Below are 14,340 nucleotides of genomic sequence, written 5' to 3'. Positions count from 1 at the left end.
TGCATCTTCTATTCGCATAAACTCTCTCTCTATACTAAACATGGAGATGATTTCTAGTGCATGCTATGATACCCTGAAGAGGTGCTGGAGAAGAAGAAGATACCAAAGACTCCACTGTTCAACTAACAGCAAAAGAAAGCTGAAGATCATCAGGCTAGGTGGGGCTGCTACCAGGCGGATATGGAAGCTAAGAACGACAGCGCCAAAGCTGCAATGGAAACTTGTGTCGCCTGTAAGAATCTTGGTCAACTTTCATGATGCTTATGTAGATATGATGATCCGACTGGCGAATAACATGGGGAAACTGAACGGCAGAGGTGTGTTTGGGAGAAAGAAATTTGCTAAAGATAAACAAATATCAATGGTTTCTTGCGGGGAGGAAGTTGATACTAGGTTGGTTCTTGAAATCTATAAGAGATTGGTTGCTGCTCGTGAGCTAAGAGGCTTTTGATCAGAAGCAACTTCTCGTATACATTATATTATGTGAGAGTAAATATTTGTTTTCTTTGAAGATTTTACTGTGACTTATTGTAATTTAAGAAGTTGAGATATTTGTGTATCAATCAAGTAAACTAAAGAGTTCTACAATCTGGTTTTGATTTTTCTGTTCTAAATGGAGTAATTTATGTTATATAGGACAGCTCCTTTGGTAAAGAAAGTTCATACAAGATATGTGCCAAAGAAGGAGAAGGGGAAGCTAAATTTAGTTATTGTGCTTAGCTGTTCATGCTTTTGTTTATTTTTTTGTGGGCTAAGGATCTGCTTAGAGAGGAAAAGTTTCCTTGCAGCGTTATGCCTGTCCCATTAAATTTAATAGATTTGCTTGTGTTAATTAGTAGTTGAACTTGTTGACTTGGAAAGTAAAAGAGTCTATAGAATAAAAGATGTTTAAGTAATGAATAGGATCCTTCGCCTTCTAATTAACAGCAGCCTTAAAAATGGGTTAGAACAAGCCACAAAGTATTGAATCTTATATCATCGGCGGTAACATTCTCGCTTCCGGTGAATCAAATGGCTGAAAAATAAAAATATATATTAAATTTAGATAAAAATTTAAAAAAAAAAAATTCATTCCTATTGCAAAATTTTAAATAAATAATGCTTATTATTTAATTTAAATCAATTTATTTTTTCTTCGAAAATCAATTCCTTCCGTTTCTTTTCATCTTCCCTGATAAAATCATAAAAACATAACCTTGGAGTCACAGGAGCTTTTCTCTCTTTCTGTTTCTTACATCTAATTACAAGAGTAGTATCGGTGCATCTCAAAACAAATAGAACAAAGTAGTACACTTAATCATGACATAGACTAGGAGCAACGGCAGTACTCAATTATTGAAAGAAGCAACGGCCTTTCGCGCTGTAACAAAATGAAAATCACTAATAATATTTGGACCAACCCTAAATTATTGCTCCACAAGATCTTAATGCATGCCAACCGCTATAGAGCATCGTTCTACTTGGTATTCCCTTCTAAATGGATAAATTTATTGATTTACCGTTGAAGTAAATTCTTAATTAAGATTGGTTAATAAAAAAGAAAATGATAAAAACTATATATATATTTTCTCGTTTTCTTTTTTAAATATTATTATTAAACTTCGCAAGGTGTAATTTTAAAATAAAAATTAATTATCTGTAATTATTTATGAGATTTATAATTAAAAGAATAAATTGTATTTTTGAAATTAATTTGAGACGAAGTGAGTAATATTTCGGCCTTTTTAAGACATAAATTTTAAAAACTAACACTCCATCATTATTTATTGGTATTAAATGATTGTTATTATTTTCTTTATAATGGTTATTAAAACGTGGGCAAGTAAGGCAGAGGAATATTGACCGTTAGATAGCGTTTGGATTCCCTTTATATACAGCAACCACTCGCTTAAATATAAAGTAACTGCTTAATGCATCTACAAGTGGATTCGTCAAATCTCCACTTTGTACCAGAAAAATGGGAGCTCCAATTACTGACTTCCACGAGCATGAAGAAGCAGCCTCTTATCTCCTTCTCGGAGACGCCGCCGCTCCCATTGATTCCGACAATAGTCGATTGTTACAGCTCGGGTACAAGCAAGAACTCAGCCGCAGTCTCTCGTGCGTAATCGTCTTCTTCTTCTTTTTCAACTCCATTATTTTCTTTTTAATTCTTTTCACATTCGATCAGCTCTTCTCTTTATCGACTAATTCATCTAAATTTCTGAAATATAGATATGATTAATATATAAATTCTGATGCTGAGTTTTGCTACTGTGTCTATAATGTGCAGGGCAGTTGCTAATTTTTCCGTTACATTCTCCATCGTTTCAGTAATCACTGGCCTGACAACACTGTACAGTACTGGTCTAACTTATGGTGGCCCATTAACGATGGTTTATGGCTGGCCAATTGTGGGCCTGTTGACCATGATTGTGGGATTATCAATGGCTGAGATTTGCTCTGCATATCCAACTTCTGGTGGGCTTTACTTTTGGAGTGCTAGGCTTTGTGGTAACAAGTGGGGTCCTTTTGCTTCGTGGCTCACTGGCTGGTACGAATTCCTTTTTTCCTTCCTTCTTCTATTTCTCGCCTATGCGTTTCTATTGGTTGCTATCCTTTTATCCAGATTCTGAGATTTTAGTGCAAACTTTTATCTGTCTTGGACACGAAAATTTGTAAAACGGCGAAAGGGAAGAGTCTAGACCACCTTAATGACTTCTAACACTTGTTAGGCAATCACGAGGATCGTTCAATGTTTAATATTTACGTTGTGTATTGCTTCATTCTCTTGATCCGCGGTATCTATTTAACAATATGTAAATGAGATAATTATATGAATATTTTAACTTGATTAAACTAATTTTAAATAAGACAAATATATAAATAACTCTTTAAGAGACTTTTAAGTGACTAAATATTAATATATGGATCTTATTATATATGGCTTTAAAAAAGTATAATCTGCTTCATCGTAAATTTTTTTATAAATATATTTAAATTTAATTTAAAACATGATAACTCTTGAGACGTAAGTGCATATCCAAAATACAAACTTAAAATTTAGATTAAATTATAAGTAAGTTATGCATTTTTTATATGACACGTAACTCCCTCCCCATTGAGTACGTGGGTTGAAGGCAAGCCCAAGCCCAAGCCCAAATCTGCCTCTTTGAATTTGACCATAAATTATTTATGTGAGAAAGCAAAGTCTCAAGCAATAGAAAACGTATTTGAAATTAAAATTATTATATATGCAACTTATTATACATGTGTATTATTTCAACTGGGGACTGAGTTGAAATAAATAAATAAAAGCACCCGATTTTCATTATTCTATCTTTTTATTGTTTTATCAATTTTCTTGTTATGATCGAGTCTATAATTTCAGTTTGACTTTTAATCAATTTCTTTATAAGAAAAGTTGCGATAGGTATGAAAATTAAATTTATAAAGATTTAAAGTCTAATGAATAATTTCAATATGATGAGCTCCAAGGCAAAGTCTCAAGCATCTATCTTTTCGCACCAAATTGGATGATTAGCTTTGCTGCCGTCTAAAAAGTTATCATTGACATGATTTTTGGTGTTGTTTAATTTCTTTTGCCACATTCATACCATTTTGATGAACTAATGTTTGAGTTTCTCGAGAGTGTTAGTAGTACGCAGCACTTAGCAAAACAGTAGGCAACTTCCCCTTCGTCTGAGCCAGCTACTTGGTGAAATCTTATTAACTAATGCTGGTAGTATGTAATATTAGAGGTATAATTCACCTTTAAATATATTTTATTTTTAATAATATAAATTAGTAAAAATAATTTATATTAATAATTAATTTTGTTTAGTTTAATTATATTTAAAATAAAAATAAAAATTTAAATTCTATTAATAAAATAATTCTAGTTAGCCATAATCAGTAATTTTATTTAATTATTAGTTTTAATTTTAAAGTAATAATTATTTATTATAAATTAATTATAATAAATCAACTTAAAATAAATCTCTATCAATGAATTTTAATAAGTATAGTATTGCTTAAATAAAATAAGCTATGAGCAATTAAAAAGAATACTAGAATATAGTTGATACAATCAGCCGTTACAAGTATTGATATTTTAATATTTATTAAACACTTTAATGTAATTATTCATTAAGTAATACTTATCAACAGAATAAAATTCTTAAAACTGAACATTTATTATATGATATTCAAAATTCTTTAATTCTTAAAAAATTTAATTGAATCCAAAATATTAAAACTACTAAATGATTTGGGTAGTTCAATTGGAAATTTTTAAAGATTGAAACTCATTAATGACATAAGTTTGAGATTTTTTAGCAATCACTTTCCGTTTGAAATTAGAGTAAAGAAGTTTTGGGTAGGTCTGTATTTACTCAACCTGTACAACAAAGCAGTCGAGCATTCTAAATGTTTCTGGCAAGGGTTCGACTGCACGTTAATTGGGTACCTGCCTTCATGAGCTGATACGAATATGCAGTAATGGGGTTCAGGCATGTCTACAATAGCTTAGTAATACAAAATCAGGTTTCCAATTTTCATCAGTAGCAGTATTGGATGTGTAACAAGTGTGCCTACTTGAAACTGTCTCCTGGAGAGATAGATAAGAAATAGGATATTTATAGGCATTTAGGACCGCATGATCAAAAACTGTCCATGATGGGCCATGCTACTCTATTTAATCATACAACTTGCCACCGCCCTAGATATCTTGATTTTCTTTTAGTATTATTTATGATACACCAACAAAAAAATAAATAAAAACCCTTAACAAAAACCAATGCTGCTATGGATCATGGTTCTTCGTCTTCTTCTCCTTAAAAGAACACCAAAAGGAAAAAAAATCAATATTTCTAGTGGGTATCGACAGTGTTCTAGAACTTAAACCGGTGATCATATCTATTGAGAGTTCGATTATAGATTCAATCGGTAGCTCTGATAATTTTTTTTTTTAAATTATTAGATATCTATAATAAGAATTTTTTCAATTAATCAATTTAATTGGTTTAATATCGGTTTGATTGAGATTTAAAATTGTATAATACACAAAATTTTATTTCAATTGATTGTATATATTGAAAATATAAGCATTCTCGTCACTAATTTATGGGAAATTATTAACTTAGATTGGACTTTTTATCAGAATTTAATGTGAAATGACAACAGAAATGAGATATTCACATATGGTAAATAGGAAAAGGAATAGAAAAGAAACTACGCATTAACTCTTTGGTAATAATGAAAATAAACTAACTATCACTGACTATTTACTTTTTAAATGTTAATATTTTATTGGATTGTTATTTTTTCTGATTTACGTGTATTCTGAGTGAAAGCTTAGCAATTCTATATATAAAATGTCACTCGTAACGAATCTCGAGTTAGATTATAAATAAAATTGGAAATATATTTACTTTTATGAAAAGGTTCCCAATATAATAAATTAAATATGGAGATTTGGAGTATCAGTCAAAGGCTTGTTAGAGAAAAAACTGCGGCCAACATGGGAAATAAGAATCTGAATTTGAATCTTTTTGCTATATCTACTTGCCTTCTTAAACTAAAAAGTTTACAAGTTTCCTGAAAAACAATTCATTACTCTGGAACAAGAAATATGAAATGACAACTAAGGAACCCGTAATAACAGAATGTGAAATATTTTTTAGGTGGGAAATCAGAGTCCACGTAAGAACTTTCAGTTCCCATTTGTCGAGGAGTTTATGACTTAAAGAGCCTCACTATTTGACCATTTGTACCATGCACAGTAAGTCATTGCTGCACCCTTCAATATCATATCCTGATTTGATCATCTAAATAATACGACAAATGTATATTTTTCCAATAAAATAATAATCAAGAACAGAAAAGATTGACGCAAAGAAAATAAGGCTTGAGGAGAGGAAGTGAACAATAGGAGATTCCAAGAAAGAAGGGATCAAGAGAGAGAGCAGAGAGATTATTATTGGTCTTTCTTGGTTTTTAAGAACTAGACCAAATTTCTCTCTCTCTCTCCATACCTCTCTCCCTTTAACCTGATCTTGTGTTGGCCAAGAAAGATGGTTTTAGACAGTGCAAAAATGGTTCTTCCATCTCATGATACAGCTCAAAGTCAAAACGGCAAGGTCAATTCTGATTCGGGCGCTGCCCGTCTCCAGGAGCTTGGCTATAAACAAGAACTCAAGCGTGACCTCTCGTACATTTCTTAACCACCCTTTTTCTTGTTACTTGTTTTCTTTATTGGATTCTTTGGATTTCTAGAAACCCATGGCTTCATTCTTGATAACGAAATTGGGTTAAAATCTTGGTTCAAAATTTGCAGGGTGTTTTCGAATTTTGCCTTTTCGTTTTCAATCATATCAGTGTTGACTGGCATAACCACCTTATATAACACTGGGTTGAATTTTGGTGGCCCAGTTTCATTGCAGTATGGGTGGTTTATAGCTGGTTTATTCACTATGTTTGTTGGGTTAGCAATGGCTGAAATTTGCTCGTCTTTCCCAACTTCTGGTGGTCTCTATTACTGGAGTGCAAAGCTTGCTGGCCCAAGATGGGCACCCTTTGCCTCTTGGATAACTGGCTGGTAATATTTTTTTGTTGTTATGTTTCTTTCTTTCTTTTTCCTTTTTTCCTTGGTAGCCCAAAAGTCCATTGCATTTATAGCAGCTAATGTCAATTTTATTACCAAGTTTCTTTCAGTTCTCACCTACCGGTTTTATCGCTAATTTGACCACGTCTAGCTTGAAATTTGAATTTTCATGCTCTTTCAGCATCAAAATGAAGCTGAAATTGCTTTGTCATAAAAGCTGATAGCATAATTGTATAATAGCTGGTCATGGCATAAAGGTCTGTTATGTGTTTTTAGCACGTGGTTAGGGCCGTTAAGAGCACTATGTCTGCTGCTATGTTTACATTCTAGGCTGTGAGAAAACTTAGATCTTTTGCTGGTTTTTAACCTTGTGAAAAATGGTGTTATGTGTGCCTATTATTCTTCTAGATTGATTCGGTTAATCATGTACTATTTTCAAACAGTAATAATTTGATATCCCTCAGATAATAGCATTGTTATATCAACTGCTAAATAACATTCATTCAGATGTTTAAGTTGTGCCTTTCCATTTGGTCATATAGATTCCATCTTAGTTTCTGTTGGAAACAGGATAATATAAGAATGCTATTTCTTAATTTGAATAAAATTAGCGTATCTATTCATGGATTTTCTGGTGTATGGATTTTACTTTCGAAATGTATTTACAAACTGTGTGACATATTAAAAATTTGGCCTGAAATACTAGTCAACTTCTTCTCTCTAAGAGGCGTACCTAACAAACCTTCTCAGACACAGGAAGAGCATGACATATCTTTTTTTCGGTATAGTTTTTGATGCAGACCATGAAAATGATATTAGAATTCTATAATATATGGGGATGAAATTTCATGCTGATTAGCCCTTGTAATCAGATTATCTACCTGAAATTGGGTAAACATGAAGTTGCAATCCTTGTCCACTTTAAAAGTTGTATCAACTGACAAATACCAACAACTTGCATCTATCACTGGACTTGATATGCTAAACATTGAAATGATCAAAATACTAGGAACTAGTGAAGAATTTAAATACCTTTTTATGCACAGAGCACATCAACAGGATATATAAAAGTTACATCCAAGTCTGCACAATATAACATGAAATTACTGTTATTGCATGTTGAGCTGACTTTTCAGCAATGACAATTAGTAGATTGCTGATAGAGTCTCTTAATTTCTTATGCGCAAAAGTTTAGGTATAGAGCTTATATATTTCACTTTTTGTCAGTGGAGACACCAGATTTGGCCTTCCCAATATATATTCTGATGCCAAGTAAAACGGCTGTTCTCTTGCAGGTTCAACATTGTTGGCCAGGTATACCTAAGAATCAATGCTGCAGTTTGATAGCCTTTGATGTGTCATAGCGCCAAATCTTTAGAGAATGCAACATGATCTATTATTCTAACGAGCCCACATGCATTTCTATTTGCAGTTTGCTGTTACAACAAGTATCGATTTCTCCCTTGCCCAGTTGATTCAGGTGATCATTCTCCTTAGCACAGGTGGGAAAAATGGTGGAGGGTATGAAGCATCAAAATATGTAGTTATCGGTATGCATGGGGGAATTTTACTCCTACATGCTTTACTAAATAGTCTTCCCATCTCAGCATTGTCTTTCGTTGGACAACTGGCTGCTGTTTGGAATCTTATAGGTAGAAGAATTTCTGGCTCTATTTACCTATCTTTCCCTTTTTTGAGCCAACATATTTCTTAAGTTTTCTGTTTTCTGTGTTTTTAGGTGTTGTAGTTCTTACAATTCTCATCCCCTGTGTTGCAACTGAGAGGGCCAGTGCCAAGTTTGTTTTCACACATTTCAACACAGATAACGGGGATGGAATTAATAGCAAAGCTTACATTTTTGTCCTGGGCCTTCTGATGAGCCAGTATACCCTTACTGGGTATGATGCATCTGCTCATATGGTACACTAATTTTTTTTGTGCCTCATTGAAATTTTCCTCAAAAGCTATAAGAAAAACTGAAGGTTTAGGTAACCTTAAGAACGTCTATTAGGTAGAATCCAAATTAATGCTTAACAGAATGAGAATCTCATGCGCTATTTGGTACTTTTATGGCAAGCTCACCTAATTAGCACCTTAATAGAACTTATATAACAATTCGATTGGGGTACTTTTATCCTGTCCATTGTCTTTTCCTTTTGGCTTGATGATAAATTGGAGAACTGAAATTATTGTTGTTTAATACTGTTTATTTCCAGACAGAGGAAACAAAGAGTGCAGATAAGAATGGACCGAAAGGAATAATTAGTGCCATTGGGATATCTGTTATTTTTGGATGGTTTTATATTCTAGGCATCACCTTTGCTGTTACCAACATCCCTTACCTTTTGAGTGAAGACAATGATGCCGGTGGTTATGCCATTGCTGAAATATTTTATCAAGCCTTCAAGAGTAGATATGGCAGTGGAGTTGGAGGAATTATCTGCTTAGGGGTAGTTGCTATTGCCATATTTTTCTGTGGTATGAGCTCAGTAACTAGCAACTCCAGGTAGTATGCTTTCGTGCTTGATATATCTCATGTGAAGCAATTCGAGAGTTTTAAGACTCTTTACTTATCCACTGACTGCATTCTCAGGATGGCATATGCATTTTCAAGAGATGGAGCCATGCCATTCTCATCACTTTGGCATAAAGTGAACAAACAAGAGGTCCCTATAAATGCTGTTTGGCTTGGTGCAGTTATATCGTTTTGCATGGCACTAACGGTATTCCCATTTTCTCCTGTCTAAATTTTCATGTTCCCTAAAATCTCATAGATGGATTGCTTGTGTTTCAATAATTTTTTCTGCTACTTGCTGGTAGATACATTTTCTGTTTTCAATAAAACTATTGAGAAACAGACCTTTTTTTCTGTTTTATATTGCATATTCAGAGTTGATTGCATTTACTGATCATCTATTTGTTTTACTTTGAAGTTTGAATCTAATACATAGGCCAGAAACCAAAAGTCCGTAATTTATCAACACAGCTTGACCGTGGGTTTTAGTTGAATTAGTATTAGAACTAGCTAGTTGCCAAGCAAGTCACTCTTGCTCTCGGCCAATGCACACTTGCGCATCGATCCCTGATCTCTACTTGCATTTAATTCTGTCACTTCTTCCTAAATCTACTAATTTTGTATTCTTTTTGGGCTCATAATCTTCTGCAGTATCTCGGAAGCGCAGTGGCATTTCAGGCCATGGTATCCATAGCCACCATCGGGCTGTATATTGCTTATGCCTTGCCTATCTTCTTCAGGGTAACCTTGGCACGAAAGTCATTTACACCGGGACCATTCAGTTTGGGTCGCTGCGGTGTTTTGGTTGGTTGGATTGCAGTCCTCTGGGTGGTAACTATCTCAATCCTCTTCTCACTACCTGTAGCTTACCCCATTACCAATGAGACGCTCAACTACACTCCTGTTGCTGTTGGTGGCTTGCTCATCCTTACAGTTTCTTCTTGGATCGTGAGTGCTCGGCATTGGTTTAAAGGTCCTATAACCAATATAGACAGCTGAGGTAGATTCATCAATTTCATTTCTTAAGAAAAGTTATTAGAATCTTATGCAGTTCTTGCCCAGATGACCTTATTTTATGTGTTATAGTCTTGCAATGTTGTTCCAGTTCATAGTGATATTTGCACCTTGTCTGCCACAAGAAATATCAAATTGTTTTTGAATCAAAAGCATTTGAATCTTTCTTTTTTCTTTTTGCACTCTTGGTTTTATTTCTTATGATAAGAAAACTGATCCTGCTATCACAATCAGCTGCACTAACTTTCCTGACATGAGAACAGAATAGGAGAAAGAATGAAACAGTGAGGGCCAGGATCTCAAAAGTTGATTTGAATTTCTTCATTCATTTCCTTGAGCTTATTCCAATTTGATCTACAAATCTATATATGACAATTTACTTGCGGACCAGTCCTGTATGTGCAGCACCATAATGAAGTATGGGTTCACACGGTCCCCTCTCCGTTAACATCTAACCACATCTCTAGCAAAAAAACAGAGTAATATATATATTTTTTATATGTATCAATATTTTAATAATTTTTATTTTGACATGTATAATAAATTATTTTTTTAATTAAACAATTATTTTAATTTTAAAAATAATATTTTAAATTAGTATATTAATTAATAAATTAATTTTCTAATTGTATAATAATTTATAATCCTAAAAGATGGTAATATCAATTATATTTATAATATTAATTTATACAGTACTAAAAATTAATTACTTAGTGTTTTTAAAATAATTTTTATATTATTACATAATAAAATTTTAGATCTTTTTAAGGAAGACATTTAAAAATATTTAATTTATTATTATTTTTAAAATTTTATTTTTATGATTATCTACAATAATCATATTTGAATCAGGACTGCAAATATATGAACATTAACGACTAATATTATCAGTCTTATAATCGGGATTAAATGCAAGAAAATCATATATAGTTTAATCAGGAATATAAAAAGTATCAAAATAATTAAATTTGACAAAAAAATCATAAATTAATCAGGGCTATTATAATATTAAAAACAATTTATATATATTCTAATAATATTTAGTCCAAAACTTTAAGAACTTAATTCAAATTTTAACTTTGCCTATAATTTTCTCTTTTTTTCTTTAATTAAATTACAGCAGTAAATTTGTTTAATAATCTTACTAAAATATATACAACCTTATATTTGACGATTATAATTGTATGACTGCATTATCATATAAAATTAATATATTTTCTTAATTTCTACCAAATATCATTGGCAAAGAGGAAGGGGATGAGATGATGGACGAAGAGAGAGAAGTTAATCTTTAACTCTTGCCTTCCTTAATTTCCAACCAAACACACCCTTAAATCTAAAGGTTTATTAGCGTATAAAGAATGAATTAAACAACACCAAAATGTTTCATGCATATAAGAAATTCAGTAGTCATCCAAAATGCATTTTCAATATCATTGCATTAACATAAGTAATTTCCAAGCACAAAATTAGCCTTAAATTTCTATTTCTGAAAAAGGAAAACAAATAGATAGATAGCCAATCATGATCCTATCCAGAACTAATTTAATTATTTTCTCTATAATATGGGCTAGAATAATTAATTTTAGGATTCTGTCCAAGACTTGGAATAGAGTTGTCCTCCAAAAAATCTTTGCTAAGAGACCATGACCGTCTGGCAAGACTTGGGACAGATCTATCCTCATCAATCTTAGCTAGGAGATTAATCTTCTTACTTCCAGGATTTGGACTAGAGGAATTAATCTTGTGACTTTCTCCAAAATTTAAATGGTCCGATCTTGACGAAACGTAATTAGGCCTGCATTTTCGTTATGGTATGTGATAGTGATTATTTTTGGATTTTGTTGCTCTATCATTTAAAGAAATGATGCTTCCATTCTCCATGATCAAAAGCTTGCTCTACGTTCTAAAATTAAGTTGATTAACAATGTGCTTTTCTATGGTGCACCTGATTATAGTATACATTTAGAGATTGACATGCTATTAAAGGTAAACATCAAATAAATTTTAACTTGATATAGCAAGCAAGTTGCTTAAATTGTAGTGGGTTTTCATTTATATATTATAACATGTGAGTAATTTAATAAGTAAAATAGACTAAATAATTGAGCAGATTTCATAGAAGTTACCAGAAAATTAAGGAGATAACTAAAGTACAATAAAGAATATAATGTAGTAGAAGATAAAAAGCGACCACATGTTAATATAAAGGGGAAGCATACACTAAAATAGTGAAGGATTTTTTTAATTTAAAAAATTTTGAAAGTTCCTTATAAAAGTTTTGAATTAAAATGACTCTAAAATGTGTATTTAGTTTCAATTTATATAGTCTCTCGTGGGCGAAGGTGAAGAATTGCAATTTTTAAAATGGAAAAAAAAAAATCATAATTTAGGAAGTAAAATTAAAACTAATTGTAAATTAAATAATCCTCAATATAATTACTTGAAAATAGACTATAGCCAAATAAATATGCCATAAAACAAGAATGCATATTAGAAATTATAAATAGCGAAAATAAAGAAATTCTAACTTTGGCGACTGATCATTATAAGAAGCCGGGAGTCTGGCATGAGAAAATACAGAGTGAAGTAGAGCCAAGAATGTCTTGCCACGGAAAACCCTTTTCAGGCTATCGATGATTGCTGGATTTTATATATGCGCGGCAAGTCATCCTTGGCTCAGGTCCACTTTGTATCTCTTCATGCAAGACAATTAGCTGGGCAAGAACCAAGCATGCATTGATGGATCAACACTCCCCTCTTCAGTATACAACACAACACCTTCAGGATTGCTCTTATTTTTATAGTTGGAGACTGCCAAGAATGCACTAAAGTTACTTTTCTTTTTCTCTTTTTGGTCCATAACAATGGTGGATAGAAAAAATATCCCAAGTCTAAGCAACATGGAAGAAGCAAAAAAAAAAATAAAAAAGAAACAGAAAGAAAGAAATTCTATACCGTATGCCAATGGTGCCTCATGAAGAAAAGGTTCCACATTCTAATACGTGCATATCAACAGCTTCAGACAGCATACGAAGAAGTATGCATGTGCATGTTGTTGTATATGTGTGGTCCTATACATTCCTTTAATAGAATAAAAAGGAGAATTGATCAGCTATATTTGGAATAGAATCGCAAGATTTTGAGGGAGAAAAAAAGAGCAGCAATTTGTAGAATATATAATTTGTCAGAGAGAATTTGTTCTTGTTTTCAAGGCCAGAAGGGCCACACTATAATTAAGAGCCTCTCTTAATGCAGTTCAGTCTAAGCTATTTTGGGGAGTGTGTTGTTGTCTTCTTTCTTTCTAGCTATCCCTTCCATGTCTGAAATATTTTCAAGACCTTTCGCAAAGCATCTAACCCTTTTGCTTTTCCCCTTGACCTCATTTCTTGAATATATTCAATGCCTTATCTTTGAAGTTTCTCATTATGCATCTTTAGACAATAGGAATATCAATTACATTTAACCACACATATATATATATATATATATATATATATATATATATAGAGAGAGAGAGAGAGAGAGGAAATCATTCATCGAATTATTATGCAATTCTAATTTCAGCTTCTCTCATTTCTGTCATGTTGTCCATTTGATGAAAAGATCTAAAATCATAGGATTCATCATTTAGTTTTTACTTAATAGTATGTAATCATGTATTTTCTTTTAATTATTTGCAGAAAAAAAGAGAGGAGATATCGTGTCTAAATGTAAGTGATGCATATGAATTACATGTATTCTAGATTAATTCTCAAATAAAGTAAAATCTACATTAAATGTATATATCAAATAAAAAAGAAATGTTATGAGTATCAAAACTCATATATTCGATGAAAATTATTTTCTACTAAAAAAATTCTTTTGAGATAATATTTATTTGGAATAATAATATAAATGGTCATAAAATTTTACATGTAATCTCATTTTGATTATAAAATTTTAATTTATTTCATTTTAATCATTCAACTTTAATTTTATCTTGCCAATAAGAAATTGATATCATGTTTTTTTCTTTTAATTACTATTTTTTAGGATTATTTTTGCCGTGTATTTATCTTTTATTTGTAAAATGACTAAAATAATATACAGTTTTTATTTTTCATTAAATTTTCATCTTTTGGTCTACCATCGATCACTTTTAGATAGTCAGTAATCTCATTTTCTTCTTATTTTATATTAATTAATTTTAATAAATAAATTTTATTTTATATTTTTTAGGAGTTTT

General features: G+C 31.8%; 2 protein-coding genes across 5 annotated transcripts; both read left to right on the top strand.

Moving 5' to 3' along the window:
• On the top strand, window positions 1–668 carry LOC8275092. Its single transcript, XM_002526245.3, has one exon. The coding sequence runs from the start codon at window positions 41–43 to the stop codon at window positions 449–451; it is 411 nt and encodes a 136-aa protein (XP_002526291.2). The 5' UTR covers window positions 1–40; the 3' UTR covers window positions 452–668.
• Window positions 669–1,903: 1,235 nt separating this feature from the next.
• Window positions 1,904–10,294, top strand: LOC8275094 (amino-acid permease BAT1). 4 transcript variants are annotated; one of them, XM_015723650.3, is made up of 8 exons: window positions 1,904–2,100; window positions 2,273–2,533; window positions 7,879–7,897; window positions 8,016–8,235; window positions 8,322–8,503; window positions 8,800–9,089; window positions 9,177–9,306; window positions 9,750–10,294. In XM_015723650.3, the coding sequence occupies exons 1-8, from the start codon at window positions 1,958–1,960 to the stop codon at window positions 10,095–10,097; spliced, it is 1,593 nt and encodes a 530-aa protein (XP_015579136.1). In that variant the 5' UTR covers window positions 1,904–1,957; the 3' UTR covers window positions 10,098–10,294. The 4 variants fall into 4 exon arrangements, with proteins under 4 accessions (XP_015579136.1, XP_048229277.1, XP_025014396.1 ...); XM_025158628.2 differs by lacking the exons at window positions 1,904–2,100; window positions 2,273–2,533 and adding exons at window positions 5,789–6,190; window positions 6,412–6,577; XM_002526247.4 differs by lacking the exons at window positions 1,904–2,100; window positions 2,273–2,533 and adding exons at window positions 5,790–6,190; window positions 6,317–6,577.
• The last annotated feature ends 4,046 nt before the right edge of the window (window positions 10,295–14,340 follow it).

This window comes from Ricinus communis, chromosome 4 (genome assembly GCF_019578655.1).
Source record: "Ricinus communis isolate WT05 ecotype wild-type chromosome 4, ASM1957865v1, whole genome shotgun sequence".
In the NCBI taxonomy this organism is placed as follows: Eukaryota; Viridiplantae; Streptophyta; class Magnoliopsida; order Malpighiales; family Euphorbiaceae; genus Ricinus; species Ricinus communis.
This window is presented reverse-complemented; position numbering and strand designations above follow the sequence as displayed.

Excerpts from the sequence above, each read along its gene's own strand:
- LOC8275092 (XM_002526245.3), top strand. The coding sequence starts at position 41 with ATGGAGATGATTTCTAGTGCATGCTATGATACCCTGAAGAGGTGCTGG.
- LOC8275094 (XM_015723650.3), top strand. The coding sequence starts at position 1,958 with ATGGGAGCTCCAATTACTGACTTCCACGAGCATGAAGAAGCAGCCTCT. Across the intron at positions 2,101-2,272 it reads GAACTCAGCCGCAGTCTCTC|GGCAGTTGCTAATTTTTCCG; the intron begins GTGCGTAATCGT and ends TATAATGTGCAG. Across the intron at positions 8,236-8,321 it reads TGCTGTTTGGAATCTTATAG|GTGTTGTAGTTCTTACAATT; the intron begins GTAGAAGAATTT and ends CTGTGTTTTTAG.